A 20,361-nucleotide genomic window follows, 5' to 3' on the forward strand; every position below is an offset into this window, starting at 1 on the left:
CTCAATCATTTACTCTCACTGGGATTTATCTTTTCCATCAGTAGAAGGAGACATTCGTATTAGGTAGTTAATGAAGGTCTTCCAGAGTAAGCATTCCATAAACCTTTATTACCTTTTCAAGTAGGTAAAATTTCCACACACATCAGGCTGCACTCTCTGTGAAAATGACCAACTGGGATGAAATTTTTTCTAAATAATGTCAATGAAACAACAATTGAATGAAATTTCTGTTGGAACCAGTCACCCTAACTGATTATCGATATCATCAAATAAACTTTGAACTTAGCCCTACATCATTCAATATAATGTGAAAACATTTTTCTAAATCAGCTGCCTATCCCATCTCTAGGGTTGTAAAAATTTCCAAAGGACTCTAGTATTTGAAAGAATCACTTTTGAGGTCTGAAACCATGCTGGATTTCAAAATACACATGATTATTTAATTAGTTGTTCACTACTGAACATTTTGCTAATATTAAAATTACGCCTCTGACCCAATAAAATGTGTTTATTCTCTCCCTGATCAAGTTTCTTAAATATAAATACTTCATACATAGGATATTTTGAAAAAAATTTATTACATATCTCTGTCTGGAGAAGAAAGCTTGAAAATCTTTGGAAAACTCTGGGGAGAAAGTTGGAAAAACTCACAAATTCCAGAGGGATTATACACTTTTAATGAACACCTTCAAAAAAGCATGTGGAGCAACTATGTTCTTGAAGAAAATACAGTGGAAAATGATCCTTTCTTCCCATCTCTGTCACATCTCCAGCAAAAGGCCTAATTCTCAGTATCAGGCTCTTCAGTCATTGTGTGGTGCTGATAATCACCTTGGAGCTAAATGCTTCTTGGGAACAGCCGCACACCGAGAATGACTTTATTCCTCACTAATGTAGGCAACTTCAGCTCTATTTTCAAGTGGATTTGTTGAGCTGATCACATCTCTCTCTAAATTGCAGCAAAATGATAATTGGAGTGAAAATATCTATTTCCCCATAAAAGTGAAATTGAAATTGCATACCTTGATTTAAAGCTGTCAGGTGGCATGAGTTCCAAAGTGTGAGTTGGTCCATACAGGTTTACAACATATAATTTTATTGTTGGGTTCACTTGACCTGCCTTTGAGAAAATGAAAGTTGTATTGCAAGTATATTAAGCATTAGAATATATTGAGCAAAAAAGAAGAGGATTCTTGATTCATTTACTGTTTTGTGTTAGAAGAGAAAAAAAGTTTAATTTCTCTGAAGTAGAAATGATTTTAAATTCGACAACACGATTGCTTTGAATTGTTTTTGAAGATTGCTGCTTCTCAAGCATTTTTGTCAGACAATTAAAGGTGATAGGAAATTGTGATGACTTCACTCATTAGGCAGTGCTACTGTGTTCTTTCCCTAAAATGGCACCAGAAGGGCTGGCTGTACAAAAACAAACAAAAAAAAAAACACAACAGCAACAACAAAAAAAAACCTAGTAGATCAAATAGCTACTCACATTAGAAGATATGCACTGCGATGGGAAGAAGCTTTGACTAATCAAAAACAAAAAAAAAAAAAAAAAAAAAAAAAGGAGAAATGAAGACAAAAAGAAAGGAAAGAAAGAAGGAAGCCTATCAAACCAGGTGCCCCATGCTTAAAATTCCAAAAGCCTAATGTAGGTTATCACATTAATCTCCTGGGCTTTTCTTTTAAACATTACTAACTACTACAAGGGGTGACTCATTTGCATAATTGACGACCCTTGGAAGGTGGGCCATGGGCAGACTGCCCTCACTGAGTACCTGGCATGAGGGGCAGAAAGGCAAGGATAGCAAGGATAACGTAATTTGAGTTTAGTGAATCAACACTTTATTAAATAAATAATAACTAGCAGGCATAGTAGTTGGTATGTTTCTGCCACATAGTAGACACTAAAGGCATTGCACAAATTATTAAATTAAATGTCCCTACTACAGTCATAAGCTATAAACATTTTCTTGGTCACAATGGAGAATCTAAGCAAACTGTGCAAGGTCAAATACCTAAAACTAAGAAAGTTAGTATTTAAACCCAGGATGTTCTTAACTACAATGCAAACATTGTGCTTTCTGTTCATTCCAACACAATGGCCTTCAAAGTTTTGCCAAATACACTGTGCGTCAGGGGCAGGAATGAGAACTTTCATCGACAGATCTCAAGCAGTTTGAATGAATGAATGAATAATCACATCAATGATGTACCAACTTGCTTGATTACTTGTGGCTCAATATGTTTCTAAACAATATGCCATTATCTTTATGATGTGGCTGATGCTTAAAGAAGTCTACATGAAATATATAGAAAAGAGCCGGGCGCGGTGGCTCAAGCCTGTAATCCCAGCACTTTGGGAGGCCGAGACGGGTGGATCACGAGGTCGGGAGATCGAGACCATCCTGGCTAACACGGAGAAACCCCGTCTCTACTTTAAAAATACAAAAAACTAGCCGGGCGAGGTGGTGGGCGCCTGTAGTCCCAGCTACTCGGGAGGCTGAGGCAGGAGAATGGCGTGAACCCGGGAGGCGGAGCTTGCAGTGAGCTGAGATCCGGCCACTGCACTCCAGCCTGGGAGACTGAGCGAGACTCCATCTCAAAAAAAAAAAAAAAAAAAAAAAAAAAAAAAAGAAATATATAGAGAAGAAAAAGGAAATTAAATGTGAGTTTAATTTAAAAATCTGCTAAAAACTTAAAGGGAATGATAAAACAGATTTAAACATGTCGAAGATCCATGTTTAAGGAATTGGCATTGACAAAACCCATAGTTAAATCAGGACCAGAATCAACGTAATACATTCCAACAATAGCCAGCAAGAGTTCCTCAATAACTGTTGTTTTATTAGGATATCAAAAGAGACTAGCACATCTGTGGAAGTGCATCATTCACAGGTCAGAAGTTTTGAGCCAAAGAAGGAAGTCAGGAAAGGGTTCCACTACGGGAATGCGGTAACTATTAAGAGAGATTATGAAACTGGTTCATAGAGTAAAGGGCTTCCTGGAAGATAAGCTATGAGCCTGCCACCCATCAAAGGCTCTGGTATCAGAATTTGCAAATCTTTTCATTGTTCCCAAGCCCGACAGTGCCTGGACACATTTTTTTGGGCAGTTTAGCCTTCCGTGACTCTTAGGAGCTCCCTTTCACATCATTCTTGTTTTAAATTAGTTGTCATGTTTCTCCCTGAAAATAATGGCCTTATCTATTTAATTTTTAGCCTGCCATTTATCTAGCTGGATCAGGTATGTTACACTTTAGAGCCTGACACAGTATAGCAGTGCCATTCAAAGTGTTGTTCTTGGACTGTAGCATCCATCCGTATCTCCTGGAAGCTTAGCAATGCATTCAGGGACCCCACCTGAAACCTATATTCAGACATGGAATTAGAATCTCTCAGTGTGGGCCTATAAATTTGTTTTAACAAAATTGCCAGATAATCAGTGTGCAAATTTTAATAAAATACTTATCTTTATCTGTATCCTTATCTATTTATCTATCTATGTAACAGCTCTGTGGTGGTCAAAAGTTAGCCAGCGTCACAATCATTCAGAGGTCCTGAGGGGCTTGTTAAGATACTGATTGCTGAAGCCAGTCCACCTCCAGCATGAAGCTGATACCCTATGATGCTGGTGCAAGGACCCCATTTTGAGAATGGGCTTAGCTTAATATGTAAGTCAGTGAAACCTGAGTCCAAGTGTTGACCCTTTGATTTAGTTGGCACGGGTATGAGCACATGCTAAAGATTCTCAAGTACCATTTTATTTGTCTCATTTTGTCCCAAGTGAGACAAACTGTTCTTTGAGAATATGTCACAAATCAGAAACTTTGAGTTGAAGCTTTCCTGTCTGTCGATAAGAATATCTTATAGACTAATAAAAAGATTTATATAAAGTGCCTAAAATAGGATATGGTACTGAATTAAAATGATAATTATTGTTAAGACACTAAATCTTCTAGTTAGTGAAAAGCTGTGCTTCTATTTTTTATCATTCGATACACTGATTAAAGCAAATGGGAAATTAAATTAAATTAGATCTTTCTGTGAATTCTTACCAATGATGCAGTTTTATGGCGCACTTTGTTAAAGACGTATCAGTTATCATCTTTAAGGCAGTTTTCTTTATGTCAGCAGCACTATAAAGCTTATCGCAAAGTAGAAGTTGTGCACACATGTGGCCAGTTTTCAGACAAAATGTGAACATCTCAACTAAGCGTTAGGCTGCCTCCAAAATTCAAGAGTCCAGCATTCTATAATCTCAGATTTGTATCTTTCCATGGAGTTTTGAAATGAAGCACACATCACAAGTTCATTTGTACATTTTAATATTTGAATCATTTCAAGAGTTTGCAGATTAGAGGGTTTTCATCTATTTGCTTTTTACAGTTACATTTGCCATGAAGACTGCAAATCCACAAATTTCTTTCCTCTGTTATTCTGAAACACAAGCCTCAATAACGATTAACCTTATTTTACTGGCAACTAAATTGTCATTAAACAAGATAATGTTTTAATTAAAAAGATTAACCTGAGGTTACTGGGATAGAACCGTGCATCTCTTTTGTGCTGAATTGCTAATGATAGGGTATTTTATGAGTTCTGAATGATGCCGAATTAAGTAAAATACTAATATATGTGTTTACTGTGTTTCATTAGTAAATCTGACCACATTAAGTATTTGCTATACTCATTTCAATCTAGTTTAATTTAAAGCATAATTTAGTATAAACTCTGTGTTGTTTCAATTTTCAAAGTAGTATTTTTGGAAAGTTTTTATTGCATCAGAGTGAATTGAAACAATACATTTGTTACAGCAAAAACTAACACAAAATTTTTGAAACCAGAGTAGATAATAAAAATTCTGAAAATTGAAGTAACATACCCAAAATGATACTAAAATTTGTTTTAAGAACAAGAACCAAAACAGATTATTTTCTTAGAGTCCTATTGTCTTAAGTACCTGGGTAGGTGAGCAGGTCTTCCTACTAAAAATCACCTGAGAACTAGAAATGCTTTCTTATTTCTAATAAATATTAATGGTAGTCATCATAGGTAGTTATATATATTATTTGCATATATATAAAATGACAGGTGTGGAGCCAAGAATGGCACCCATATGTAGCTAAGTCATTAGGAGTAAATGGAGCAAATAGAGCTCCATATATATGTGTTAACTTGACAAGGAGATGCTTGGATTCCAGCTGTGTTTTTCGAAATACAAATTGTTGACCTGTGGTAGTTTTATAGAGAGGGATGAAATCAATAGATTTGAGTTTTTTCTTTGTTCTTAAACAACTGTGACTTGTATAAAAGCACTAAGCCTTTTAGAATCTATTTGCTCATTTGTGAAATAGAGACAATTGTGATAAAGACCAAATGAGAAAAAAACAAACAAGTGGAAAGTCTCTCTGAAAACATAAAGTTTATCACTAGCGCATGTGATTTCTACAATTAATAAACAAACATTATCATGTTATGCCTATCTTTACTATTAACCAATATTAACTTATTAGAAGAAATTATCAAATAATAAAGTATCTAGGTTCATATCCAGTATCTTCTGAATTATTGCTGACATAATTTAACTTCCTCAAATGCTTCCATTGGTTCATGTGTTTCTCTCAATCTAGTCAAAATTATGAGGCCTAGGTATGGTCAAGTTCAAGCACCATGAGTTTAGAACTAAGAAGGCAATTTGAGCATACAGCTAATGCATATGTTTTTTCTATGTGAATAATAATAATAAAAAAAAATCCCATTTCTTTTGGGAAATCAGTTACAAACAGTTGTCCCTTCCACAGAACTGCCTGAATTTTCTTTGTGCAGTGCATCGAGCAGTCAGATGTGACTGTGTTCCTTTTGTGCAGTGCACTGAGGAGCTGGATATTATTTTATTCCTTTGTGCCGTGCACTGAACAGTTGAATGTGTGTTTCACAGTATGTCACTGGTTCACCATTTCACATTTAAATTGCCAGGTGAACATTTATTATCATAAATTAAACAATGTGAGAATTAATACATTTGGGGCAACTTTTCAGGTTTTCTCTGGGGGAAAAAAATAGTGCTGGTATGCTATATAGGCCCAAACTGTCATGCCAAAAAAAAAAAAAAAAAAAAAAGCTAAATCAATAACTGGAGAAAGCAGAAGTTCTTTTCTTTGAGTATAATAAAAATCTCTTAGCGAGTATTATTTTTTTGTGAAGTTAAATCGTTATGTTATCCTAAAAAGCACTGACTATATCTGCCTTTAAATCTCTGTCCAGAGAAGACCCTAAAAATAACATTTTAAAATCATGGATTCGTATTCTTCATAATCTTGCATTTAATACTACAACCTGTGGAAGGCAGATGGATGAGAAAGAATGGCAGTAAAATCTCACTGAGGAAAATGCTCATCTTATTTCTGATCCTCCATATTCAAGCCTCCTTTTTTTGCCCTTGGATAAAATGAATGTGGTGGATGGTGCAAACAGAAGGAAAGTGTGAATTACCTCACCCCCACCCTGACAGGGCTAGAGTAATGAGGGTGATGGGAGTCTGCCCTGTAGTTTGTCCAACTAATGTAGTGTATGAATTAAAAGGTAGAAAACCTATTGTCCTTGAAAAAACAAAGTACAACTCACTAAAGGAATGGTGTAAAAATGACTTCTAAATGAGATCAACATCCTCTCTTAACTAGGAGCTAAAACGAGAAGTGAAATTTTACAAGTTTCCTGTAAGACATCTTTACACAATTAATGTATTGGGAGCCTTCCTCATGAGCTTTCTTCTTCGTTATATAAACATTTGGAAAAATATAGGTTTAAAAGAGATCTCAAGTAATTAAAGATGGCATACAGAGGAAAAAACAGTACAATCCAGATGTTTTTACAACCCTCTTTTAGAGGCCTTGCCCAACACTGGAAAATACTTTCGTTGTCTGGAACATATTGCCATATTTGCTTCATCTGATAAAAAATTCTATCTATCTTATCTACTCAGGGTTATGACTCCAACCAGCATTTTATATAGTGTGTTCTAGAGTATGCTTTGCCAAGGTAATGCTGATATTAATACTAATACTAATAAATGCTTTATGCTTAGTCTATTCTTTATGGGTGATTTTTCATGCTTGGTCTTTTCTTTATTGAGATTCTTTATGCTTAATCTATTTCATACTGGAGATTCTTTATGTGTAGTCTATTTTTTATAGAAGATTTATAATATACATTAACATATAGTACATTAAGTGCTCTAAGAAATCATCTGAAAGAGGCTAGATTTTTTTTTAAAGATATTCCAATGTATTTGACCATGACACTTTCCTCTCCCTTGTAACAACTATTATGGGGTACGCCTTGGAGAAAACATTGCCCTGGCATCAGTACACCCCCAATCACTTTTCTCCCCACTTTCAACTGCAAGGTATGAACAAATAAAAGTAAGCATCAACAGGAAAGAAATGCAGCAAAAGTGAAAGTCCACACACTTTCAAATCATCTCTACCTCTTTCACTGTGTATCAACTACTGGGAGCTCGAAAGTGATGAGTCTGACAAGTATGGAAAACTTCTGTTTTCCTCCAAAGACAACTTGTTCAAGAACCATCTGTCAAGTCACTAGTGCAGAGAGAGAAGGAACAAAATAGCACTTTCACGTTACTTACCTTAGGATACGGATACTGCTTTCCTTTGGGATACAATGCTCCAGTAAACCGAGGGATAACCATGGTGGGTACCAAGGAGTCATTTATCATCAGGAAGGCAAGTCTTTCTCCATCTGGTGACCACCAGTGGGCGATGTGAGAATGCAGGAGTTCCTCTAGAATAAATGAGTGTTATTTGAGACCAACTGTAGAGATGTGGGCTCAGTGACCCACAAACATCTGTCCTTGAAATCTCCATTATACACCTACATTTTCTAGACTATGTATTGAATTTTATTAATTTCTCTGAGAATTCTCCAATTCTGAGTGACCCTTTTAATTCCAGGAATAGCAGCTGTAGAGGAAGGAAACAATTAAGCAACGAAGTCAGGATTTCATGGATTTTCAGTAATGTAGACAGAACAGATGAAAGCACTACTGCAGTAATCAGAATGAGAATAGTGATTGAAGAGTGAGATGTGGCCTAAAACCATATCCATGTCATGAATCATTCATATTTGCATGCAATCATATTTGCATTCTATCATCATCAACCAAATTGAGGGCCCACTAGATGGATCAAACTATTTTAAGCTCTAGGAAAACGGAATAAGAAGTATACTAGGTATCTTTCATTTAATTCAAGATCCACTATCCAATTTTTTGATTCCCACTTTCTGGTCCAGAGAGCTAACCTATATGAACGACATCAAAAGGGCCCCCATGTCCTCTGGCTTCCCTTTAGCAGGAGATTAGAAAGAGGAGAGTAAAGTCAGGTTATTTATTCTCTTGGCTCTATCCTGCAATGTTACCTCAGGCTGGCTGTGAACTTTAAATGATGTCACCACTTGTGTCACTGCAGTCACGTCTACACAAATTTCTCCTTCTGTGGCTGGTAATGGCTTATCTTCATGGTCATAGGAGTGGTAACAATTTGGCTGCTACTAGCTTAGTTTACATCACTTTCCTTTGTGGTTTTCCTACCCCTTAACCTTAGCAAATGCTCTCCTTGTAAATAAAAAGATAATAAAATGTTCGCTTTGTAAATAAATTATCTTTAAAGTATCTTGTTGAATGTGCCAACACTTGGGACTCTGACAGATACAGAAGTTAATACCAGCAGCAGACTCAGAAGAGACCCTCAAAATTAGATTTTGAGACTACGTTTGTCATCTCTCCATCTATATGTATAAATGGAATTTATCACTTTCTCAGGTGGGAATTGGAGCATAGACAATCCATAGCAAGAGATGGAATTGTGAGTAATCAATCATCAGTGGTGGTGACACGGAATAAAATACAGGTAGAGGGAAATGGCATTGGGAGAACAAGTGCTTGTTGAAATAGATAATGTTTTTCAATACAAGTGACAATGGTCTTTTTTCAAATCTTGTAATGCCTGTCCTGTGATTGTCATATGGAGAGTGGCAAAGGCTTCACACAGCATCTCTAGTTATAGCAAGTAAGTGTTCTAGCACTTACTTGCTACAACAATGGTGATTGTAAAGATTAGGAAATAAGTTCCCATGGTTCTTCTGACACCCCAGAGATAGTACACAGGAAAAAAGAGAACTTGAAACCATGATTGTGAAATTAGGAATGCCCATGCAGAACAAAAGGTCATGATGGTATCTTTGGAAGAGTCCGTCTCTTCTGTCGTTGCAGGAAAACTATGGCTACAGTCCAAGATAACATAGGAACGGTTGCAGGGCTGCAATACATATGAGAGGCTCAACTCCATTTGTTCTTTTAAGGTAAGCCAAAGATATTCATAAAGATGGATTGGGACGCCAACACACAGGATAAGAATGTTTGGACAAAAGTATACAGTATAGTTATGATTTCTGGGACAATCTTATAAATAACACATTATGGTTGAGTGCTGCTGTATGTGGTTAATTTTATGGCTGAAGACACTGAACATCAAAATTCTGACAAATCTTGCTGACAGAGGCAACCTCTATCCTAGGGAACAAGACCTCCTCTGCATAGAGGTAGAGAATGGGAGACAAATTTATTTAAAATGTAAAAGTGTGCAACACTGGGGATGTTTCTAGAAATCTGGTAGTTTGGGATACACTGGGATATCTCTTCTAAAGTGAGAGAAAAATTGTTGATTGTACTTATGCAAAAGTAAACAGGAATTGAATTCTTTGGACTTTGAAAACAACATAAGCTGCATTGACTTATGCTCTCTGTTCTGTATCCCAGACAAGCTGTAAAGCTGCTCGTTCTGAGTAGAATCCGTGTACCAGGGGGCCCTGCAACTGATCTACGCCATGTTGCAACCTTCTCTATGTCCAGAACTTTGTGACTCCAGCAGATCCGATGGCAATGTCAGTGCCCATGGCAAATAGAGATGCTTTGTGGAGCCTCTGGGACGCTCCATATGACAATCATAGGACAGGTACTACAAGATTTGAAAAAGACCATTGTCGCTTGTATTGAAAAATATGACCTATTTCAAGAGCAGCTCTTTCCAGGGCTCCAGTAGAAACATTTAGCCTCACCATAGGATACCAACTGAGTATGCAACCAAAACTGCCCATCATGAAATGTTATCTGATCCACTGACCATAGACTAGAACACACACACACCATTCCACTAAAAAAATAACAGTGAAATTGAGCCAGAAAACAAATGTGACTGCCCATTGCATTGTGTTCTCTGCTTCATCCCCTCTTCTCATCTCACATCTGTGCCACAAGGCATGTTTTCTAACACGAGTTGGCAAGGGAGAAATAAACGCAGTCCTGGTTTATGGCAGGTCTGCATGATGTACAACAACAAGCTGGAATTGGGTAGGCTCTGTATTAGAATCTGACTCAGGAGTGGCACTGAAAGACAATAATAAACAGAAATCTTCCCAGTTGGTAAGATTTTGAAGGGAATACTTAGTTGTCCACTTTTCGTGGAAGGAGACTTAGTTTCAGGCATGGAAACGTCCTGACTCAGGCACAATAACTAATAAGGGTCCACCCCATCAGGGATGTGGCAAAAAGTAAAATTAGAAAACTAGTGACAAGGAGGTTTAGGAAAAACAAGTGAATCGACTTACTACAAAGGGGAAAAATTCAGGAGAAGATGACTGCCAAGTACATGTCCGTCAGCCTCCGGCTCCCACTATTACCTGCCAATGGTAGTGGCCATCACTGAGACTCTGACATAGTATCACTTCTCAGGGGAAGAGCTGATGGCACGTGAATTTTCTGCCACAAAATATTTCTTTTTTTGACATAATGTAATGAGGAAGGCACATGAGTTATACGAAAACCTTTCCATCAAGACAGTATAGCATTTTGTCATCACAGAGATACACATATATTCTGGGTGTGGATTTGCTTTTGCTGCCAACGGATCTGTTCAGCACTACTCTTTACAGAAACATTTATCTGTTACCATAATAATCTACATTACATTAACTCAAAAAGGAAATATTTTGTGGCAAAAAAGCACCATGGGCTCAGTGGTGGTATTTACTAATTTCATCATGTTCCCCACTAGCTATATGTACCTGGGTTGATAGAGGAGTAAAATAGTCCGCTCTACCTCAGTTTCGGCACTATTTGGTTAGCAAAAACCTTGAAGCCAGGATGTCATCCTTTAACACGCAGTGTGTCCCACCTGTATAGCCATGAAGTACAGATCTAGGCACTAAGGGGTAGAAGTAGTAGTGTTATCTTTTATTACCACACCAGTAACCCACAGAACACAATTTGCTTCTCATTCTCATAATATTGAAGTTGGTGAATTTAGAAGTCCATCGCCTAAAGGAAGAAGGTATCCACCAGGAATATAGTCATAATTCTGTTCCTCTGAAATGGAAACTGAAATTTTCTCCCCATCATTGTGGGCTCGTTATGCAACCCCCTCCTCCGCAAAAAAAGACAAAACACAGTTACTAAGCTGGGTCTGATGATGGACCTCAGCTGCCAGAAATAAAAATACGTTTGCTATGCAAACGAGGGCAAAGAGAAATACATTTGGAACTCAGGAGAGTCACAGACACATTTTTGCCCAATAGTATTGGTTGATGGAAAACCAAAATTGTAACAACATAATTAACAAAAGGATGGGGCCAGGTGCAGTGGCTCATGCCTATAATCACAGCACTTTGGGAGGCCAAGGTGGGTGGATCACCTGAAGTCAGGAGTTTGAGACCAGCCTGGCCAACATAATGAAACTGCATCTCTACTAAAAAATAAAATTAAAAAAAAACACACAAAAATTACCCAGGCATGGTGGGTGCCTGTAATCCCAGTTACTCAGGAGGCTGAGGCAGGAGAATCCCTTGAACCTGAGAGCTGGAGGTTGCAGTGAGCTGAGATGGTGCCACCGCACTCCACTTGAGCAACAGAGCAAGACTCTGTCAAAAATAAAAAATAAAAAAAAAAAAAGAAAGAAAGAGAAAAAGAAAAGGATGGAAAGGAGTAAGACTTGGCAGGAATGAAGTTTTGGCCTGATTAAATAACCTCTCTAGCATGCTGACAGAAAGTAAAAGAAATAAACATTTGAAAAAGGCAACTGTAATTACCAATTAAGATTACATAATAAGCTTTTTAAAAAATTATTATTAATGGGGGCGTTTCTCCACAACCTTCTATGAAAAATACTAGTAGTGGCTCTATTTACAAATTCTAGATATATAACAGGACTAATACCATCCTGCAATGATGCAATAGCAGATAAGATGTTATGTGCTTCTTTTCCTGGGACACAAACTTTTAATTTGAATAACAAGAATATTCTTATGTTCTTTGACTTTTTCTTGGGTATGACTACTATGAAACCCCAGCAAATCAAATGAAGGGAGGAAGTGAGTGCATGGAATTTATTTTCTTATCTCCCATGCATCTAAATTATGTGAGTTTGGCTTTGCCCAACCCAAAGCCACTGCTTCTATTTCTGCAAAACATTTACAACATTCTCTCCTAGTTTCAGGTGAGTGCTGTGTCCCCTTCCCCCTTCGGCTGCTAATGGCTAAACCATTACAAGCCATGCTTTGTGGCATTTACCTTGTTCATGATAAGGGGCCCCTTCATAGCTGAAACCTCCTTGAATTACTCCCTTTTAAATGTGCCACCTTTCTTCAGTTGTGATATTGACACTGATTTATACAACTAACTTACAATTTTGTTAAGGAGACATGAGTTATACACATGACACATTGAGGAAAAAATATACATATATGTTTGTGTGTATATACATGCATGCTAAGGGCCAAATTGAGAAAATTGAGTGTAAACTCCAAGTTCTTTTTTTTTTTTTTTTTAAAGATAGAGTCTCATTGTGTTACCCACGTTAGAGTGCAGTGGCATGATATTGGCTCACTGCAACTCTGCCTCCAGGGTTCAAGTGATTTTCCTGCCTCAGCCTCTCAAGTAGCTGGGACTACAGGTGCTCACCACCACTCCCAGCTAATTTTTGTATTTTTATTAGAGACGGGGTTTTACCACGTTGGCAAGGCTGATCTCGAACTCCTGACTTCAGTTGATCCGCCCACCTCGGCCTCCCAAAGTGCTGTGATTACAGGCGTCAGCCACCATGCCCGGCCCCACTGTAAACTCTAAGTTCTATGAGATTTGAAGGTACAAAGATACCCTGTTGGCTAAAGTCAATACTCTAGATTTCTAAGAAACAGGTTCTGTCATAGGTGCTGAAGTATGTGTGTCCAGTACTTCCCAAGAGTAAGCCTGACCCAAATTTGAGTATGCTTTTCAAGAGAAAAGAGGCATCACATACTCTCATTTATTTTAGAGTGATATATGATTAATGTTCTTCCCCATAAAAATGCTAATGTAGCAAAACAATCATATAGAGAGTCTTGCGACTTTCTTCAGGTGGAAATATAAAGCTACCTGGAATGGGAAGGAGGTAAACAAAAGAATCTTTAATATGCATTTGCTCAACAGTCATCCTGGATAAGGCACAAGCTTCTTTAATTGCAACTAATGGGCACATTTGCTCATGGATTGAAACTTCCTATGTTAATTATATCATATTAATTACAAAGAATTTATTTTTACAAATGGTGTTTCATTCCAATTTAGTGTAGGTTTGGCTCTTCATCGTTTTTATTGCTCTGATTTAGAAAATCTCACTGCAGAGCAGATGGAGTTTTCAGCACATGTGGTTTTATATCACAGACACTTAAAAACATAGCCACAACACGAAGCACTTCCACAATACTGAGATACAACCATTGTGTTTAGATTAATGTGCTATTGTAAAAAGCAAGTTGATTTTTTTCCATTTTTAGTTTATCAGTTTAGACCAGTAGGATTTCCTGAGGATGCTACTTGCAGCTCTGCAGGCCTGTGTTTGATTTTTTTTTTTAATTTTCTGCATTTCACTGTCAAATTCCTTGAAAGAATAGTCTGTATTCATAACCTTCTCACTCCCCATTTACACCTCCATCCACTGCAGTCTTGGATTTGGCCCCACCAATTAAATGATTTTACTCCTGTCAAGGCCATCAATGATCTATGAGCAAATCCAACAAAAACTTGGGAATCCTTTCCTTGTTTGGCCTTTGGAGACTCAGCACTTCTGATAACCCTACCTTCCTGTGATTCCCATGCTGCAGCCCCATAGATGGCACTGAGTAAGTGCTCAATAAATATCTGTTGAATCAATGATGAAATGAATGCAACTTCATGTCGCCAAAAGATATTAATGTGAAACAAACATGAATGTGAAAATAGGCATTTTGCCCTGTTTTATTTCAACACAAAAGTGTAACAATCAGAATCTTCTGGTAAGAATGTTACTTATCTTGTGAATTTTTCCTCACCTTTTAATTCTTGTCATTCTTGAAGACCAACACAAGGACCGTGTCTTCTATGAAGCACCTGACATTCCTCCATCCAATCAGACTTAGTTCTACTTATAATCCTATTTAGTATGTGAAATAAATAATATTTATATGTATATTTACTATGCTCCAAATGGTTCCCAATACAATAGTTGTTTATCACTGCACTAAGTTGGAAATACCCGAGACATGGAAACCCTTATTTCTCATTGTATTGCTCTTAGACAATGCCTGGCAGATATATTTGCTCCACAGTTGTTGGATTAATTTTAAGGAATAATCCCTTAAATATTCAAGGTTCTAAAATATATTTGTAAATCACTTAAGCATATTAATTCTATGATTCTATATGCTTAAATAATTGAAAGTAAGAGTTATTTTTTTCCTATTTAATAGATGAAATGCTTTATGGAAATTTTCAAAGCGAAGTTGGTAACTGTAAACTTTCTTTTTAGTAACATTTAAAAATTTTTTAAAGTAAAACTTTGACCTGATATCTTATTTAATTACATTGCTATGTTAAATACAGCAATTTATGTGAATAACATTATATGTGTTTTGTGCGAATTATATTTTAAATAATATTTTTAGTATTTTTAGTAGAGACAGGATTTTGCCACATTGCCCAGGCTGGTCTTGAACTCCTGGGCTCAAGTGATGCACCCACTTTGGCCTCTCAAAGTGCTAGGATTGCTGGCATGAGCCACAGCACTGGGTACGTCTTGGTTTCTGAGTAAATGATTAGATACACAAACATTGTGATGATTAAATCACATACACGTGCAGCATTTCCTAGTTATCTGCAACATAGGAGCCCAAAGTATGGCAAAAACCATAATTTTTCCTTTCCTCTTTGGAATGTGTCAGACCCACAGCATCATTACAAAAGTTTGTATTACCTGTTTGTTCTGCTCTCCACAACCCTTCCTGTTTTGAGCATTTTCTTATTTTTCTGACTTCACTGTTTAAAATGCATTATATCTTATATTGCTTTACTTTCTTTAGGAACTAAACAATACTAGAAATAGAGACAAAGATTCTCAAAACTGACACTTTTAAGGACACTATTTAGTGACTAGTTGGGAGCAGCAGCTACTCTTACAGATTGGCCTGGTCTTAAAAGATGAAGACATGCCCTTAAAGCTTACTGTAAAAACAATTTGTTGTCTTTTATGTGACTCTCTCATCTTTTTCAAATGACATTCACAAAAGGTAAATTTCAATTTTAAAAAAGTTGAAATGTTACATGTTACTTTCTGTGTCTCCCACACATGCTAACGTAGATTGTAATTGACTCCTGCAAAGTAATAAGAAGGAAATCTCCACAACAGAGTATCACACATATAATGTTCAAATTACATGCATTCCCCAGACAATATCACTGTGTTTCAGTGAGTGCATTAAAGGGGAAAAAACGGTCTGGAGCCTGGGAGCTCCTGGCACGTTCCACAAGCAAAGTGATAGTGGGAGGGTAAGGTGCACGTAGAACTCTTGAAGCAGAGGCTGGAGATAGCAGTCAAAATAGTGAGGGAAAATCAATAATATCTGAATAGCTTACATCCCTCTGCCAAACCTTAACATTGATGTCATGGGTAGGGTTCCTTCTCCTGGAAATGCAGTGAGGATTGGGGTAAGTCCATGGACAGTCGGATGAGTCTTTGGCTGAGGAAACAGATACTGAAATCTGACAATTTAGGTCCCAAAATGTGTGCTGTGTCTTGGGGAACAGGGAAGGACATCCTCCTATAACAAATAGAGTAGACTAGTGACTAAGCCCTGGCTTTAGAAACAAAAGACACATTCAAATGGTGGCTCTCCCACTCATTAGCTCTGAGGCCATGTCTAAATCACTGATCCTCTCTGAGTCTTGGTTTCTTTTTTAAATTTTTTCTTTGGAGACATGGTCTCACTTCTGCTACCCAGGCTGGAGTGCAGTGGCATGATCTTGACTCACTGCAGCCTCAACTTCCTGGCTTAGGTAATCCTCCCACCTTAGCTTCCAGAGTAGGGGGAGCCACAGGCATGCGCCACCCCACCACTCCAGGCAGTTAATTTTGTTTTTGTTTTTGTTTTTGTTTTTTTTGAGACAGAGTCTCACTCTGTCGCCAGGCTGGAGTGCAGTGACACGATCTCGGCTCTGTAACCTCCGACTCCCTGGTTCAAGTGATTTTCCTGCCTCAGCCTCCCAAGTAGCTGGGATTACAGGCGCCCGCCACCACGCCCAGCTGATTTTTGTATTTTTAGTAGAGACAGGGTTTCACTATGTTGGCCAAGATGGTCTCAATCTCCTAACCTCATGATCTGCCCGCCTTGGACTCCCAAAGTGCTGAGGTTACAGGCATGAGCCACCATGCCCGGCCTTTTTTTTTTGTATTTTTAGTGGAGACAGGATTTTGCCATATTGCCCAGGCTGGTCTTGAACTCCTGCCTCATTTGATCCACCCGCCTCAGCCCCTCAAAGTGCTAGGATTGCTGGCACGAGCCACAGCACTGGGTACGTCTTGGTTTTTCAGTAAATGATTAAATACACAAACATTGTGATGATTAAATCACATACACGTACAGCATTTCCTAGTTATCTGCATCATAGGAGCCCAAAGTATGGCAAAAACTATAATTTTTCCTTTCCCCTTTGGAACGTGTCAGGTCTACAGCATCATCACGAAAGTTTGTATTACCCGTTTGTTCTGCTCTCCACAACCCCTACAAACAGTTTACTCTCAGACCAAATACATAGATTTTTATTCTTTAGTTAGGAAAATTACCATATTTGTCAGAAAATGGTCTCTAATTTCTCTCCTTAAAATTTCCTTAAAAATGTAATGCCCATAAACCTGTATGAAGCCTTTTCAATAGGACAGAGACCCAAGTCATCGTAATTCGGGTTGGAGCAGCACAATAAGCATGATCTACATTGAGTATACCCTCAGTTGACTGAAAAGTTCATCGATATTACAGACCACCTTTTGTCAAGGTTGCATGTCAGTACGTGGTTCAGTGCCCACATTGATGCTAAACTAGTCTTCTCTTCCCTGAAACCCAATGCTCCTCATTAATGTTTGCTCACTATGTCTGCCACCACTACTTACTAGTGACCCGAACCAGAAGACACAGAATCATCCTTGACTTCTTATCATTCACCCCATCTGCTTAGCCACTAAGACCTATATATTTCATTGTCTCATCAGTTTTAGAATCTTTCCTCCTTTTCACTGCTTTAACCCTAGTTCCATTGCTCATTATCTCTTGATAGAACATAGAAGAAGCCTTACAGACGCTCACTGTCTCTTTCCACCATTAGACCCCAGGTTCCCACTGTGGCAAAAACAATCTATTCATATGGAAGATCCAACCTTGTCACTCCCTTACTTGAAAAGTCCTATTAGTTTTCCTAATAAATGGTAGAAAAATAATTGAAATTCCAAATCATGGATAGAGGTCACTATCCCTTGGTTCTTGCTATCTTCCTTTATCTCAAATTTTATGGCCCAATTATATCACGGAGAATTTTCCCTAGGGACACACTTGTGAGTTTCTGCAAATTGTTACATCTGCTTAGATTTTTCCTTCCTTATTTCTTCTCATGCGTAACACTTGTTAATTGTTCAGGCTTGACTCAGATGCTCTCTCTCTCTTCTCTCTCTTTCTCTCTCTGTCTCTCTCTCTTGTTTTAAGAGGTAAGGATCTCACTCTGTTGCCTAAGCTGGAGTGCAGGGGCCTGGATCATAGCTCACTGCAGCTTTCAACTCCCGAGCTCAAGCAATCCTCTCTTATTAGCAATCCTCTCTCTTCAGCTGGGAACACAGGTGCATGCCACCACATCTGGCTAAGTTTTTAAATTATTTAGTAGAAATGAGAAACTTGCTTTGTTGCCTAGGCTGGTATGGAACTCCTGGCTTTGAATAATTCTCCCACCTTGGCCTCCCAAAGCGCTGAGTGTACAGGCTTGAGCTACTGTGGTTGGCCAGGGTTTCTCCTTTAGAAAAATGCTTGCAAATCCCTAGAATGGTATCATTCCTTTGTTCTGCCATAGAATTATGTGTTGACTAAGATTCAACTACTTACCACACTGCATTAACACCTTTTCTTCATCTGTCAGGGTGTCACACAGTAACAATAATATTTTGAAGAAAAAGGACACGTCGTAGTCTTCGCACTTCAATTAACTCCTGCTGCCTAGATTGCCAGAACTAACCAGATTTTAAATGTGTTCTCCACCTGTTTATTAAATTCTGGGGGCCATCCCAGTCCCCTCCAGTAATGTATCTCTTTGAAATAGAAAAGCCAAATTTAGATTCTGTCACTCTCAACCAATAAACCCTCCTTACCTGTGTATTTCGTTTTTCTAATATACACTTTCACAGCATACTTATTGTTGATATTTTCGTGAAGCTCTCACTGCTCTTCACAATAAATTGTAGCCTCTAAAAATCTTATTTTATGCTGGCATGTACACAGAAATCTATTATAGGTATAAATATACATGTACACATATACATATAAATCTCAAGGGTCACTACATCTCTTCCTTAATAAATTAGCTCCACCTAACAAAATATTTCACATAAATATATAGTCTATCAGAGCAGTACTTTTTGCTCCACCTTTTATCTCAGCACCTAGACACCTATCTGGAATACAGTAGGCTTTCAATGATATTATTTGAGCGACAGAATGAATGAATGAATAATTGGTCTAAATTATTCACTTTTCTTATAGAATTAAAAATACCAATTCTGAAGTACAGAGATTATGTTTGCAAATACTGCCCATGAAATAAAATTCACTTTTTGAATGAGTCATAGCTTTATAATTTATAATAAAGTAGACTTACTTTCAATCTTGACATATTTTGCCAAAATCAGCCGAAGCGTCTGAAACATAGGTAATAAACTCAAACTTTGTGTCTTCCCCAGGCAATCTGTATCTAGAACTCAGCTGATAATTGGTATGTGATAAAAACTGGATAACTTTTCATCACCTGATTTATTTTTATATTCTCAGCTATTACTAAAACTTGATTCAATAGATATTGAAAATAATCTTTTATGTGGGTTTTATTTTGCTCCTTCTGTAATAGCTTATAAAGTGTGACAGAATGTCCCTAATAGAAATAACTAAAATCAGGTGGCCTTTCTTTTTTTTTTTTTTTTTTTTTTTTTTTTTTTTTTTTTTTTTTTTTTTTAGAAATAAAGGTTTCTGTTTCTTCTTTTCCAGAGAGTCAGAAAAAAATTCAGCAACTAATTCCAAAGTGATGTGAGGTAACCATTTACTTTCATTAGTTGTCCTCACAAATAATATCTATCTAACCTATATGTACATGTATATACCAAATGTGGAATCATATAAGTAGATGTAAATCACAACCACACAAAATATAAGCTCATGCAAAGATATGAAAGCGTGAGGGCAATTTTGAGAGGAAATGAGAAGAAATTGTTCTATAAGTATTGCTCCGGAATGAACAGATTTTTTTTTGGTAGATTTTGTATAAAAAGATGTCATTTGTTTCTTTTGAAACTAAATCTGATCAACTCACCTTCATATAACCAGTCAGCAATCCCATTAAAAATTATTTCTTCTTTTCCAGAAGATGTCAGTCGCAATGAACTGCTCTTTATATCAGGTTGATAGTAGATATTATTTTCAAAAATATAAATCTGGATCAGGAAACATGTGAAACACAAAAAACCCAACACGTTAGGATGCCGTTTGAAACTTTAGTATTACAGAATGATCACTGAATAGCCATGCTGTATTATTTACCGCTTCAAGTTGTTTTTATTTAAGGCATATGTTTTTATTGCTTTCAGTTATTAATGCCGTTTTCTGTTTTATTGTATCAATATCAAGTTGTCATTTGGAAATTCTATGGCACTTGGTATTGATGTTTTTAAATCCATATTTTTAGCAACAATAT

At 37.2% G+C, this 20,361-nt stretch overlaps 1 protein-coding gene across 2 annotated transcripts in view; it reads right to left on the minus strand.

The window, feature by feature from the left end:
- Positions 1 to 20,361, minus strand: part of DPP10 (dipeptidyl peptidase like 10) — a 687,795-nt gene that overhangs the window by 92,054 nt on the left and 575,380 nt on the right. For both annotated transcript variants that reach the window (XM_007964753.3, XM_007964755.3), the window contains exons 8-10: positions 19,981 to 20,101; positions 7,648 to 7,802; positions 1,023 to 1,120 (exon numbers count right to left, since the gene is read on the minus strand). In XM_007964753.3, the coding sequence (XP_007962944.3) occupies positions 1,023 to 1,120; positions 7,648 to 7,802; positions 19,981 to 20,101 (374 nt within the window). The remainder of the gene's footprint in view (positions 1 to 1,022; positions 1,121 to 7,647; positions 7,803 to 19,980; positions 20,102 to 20,361) is intronic.

Source organism: Chlorocebus sabaeus, chromosome 10, assembly GCF_047675955.1.
Source record: "Chlorocebus sabaeus isolate Y175 chromosome 10, mChlSab1.0.hap1, whole genome shotgun sequence".
NCBI lineage: Eukaryota > Metazoa > Chordata > Mammalia > Primates > Cercopithecidae > Chlorocebus > Chlorocebus sabaeus.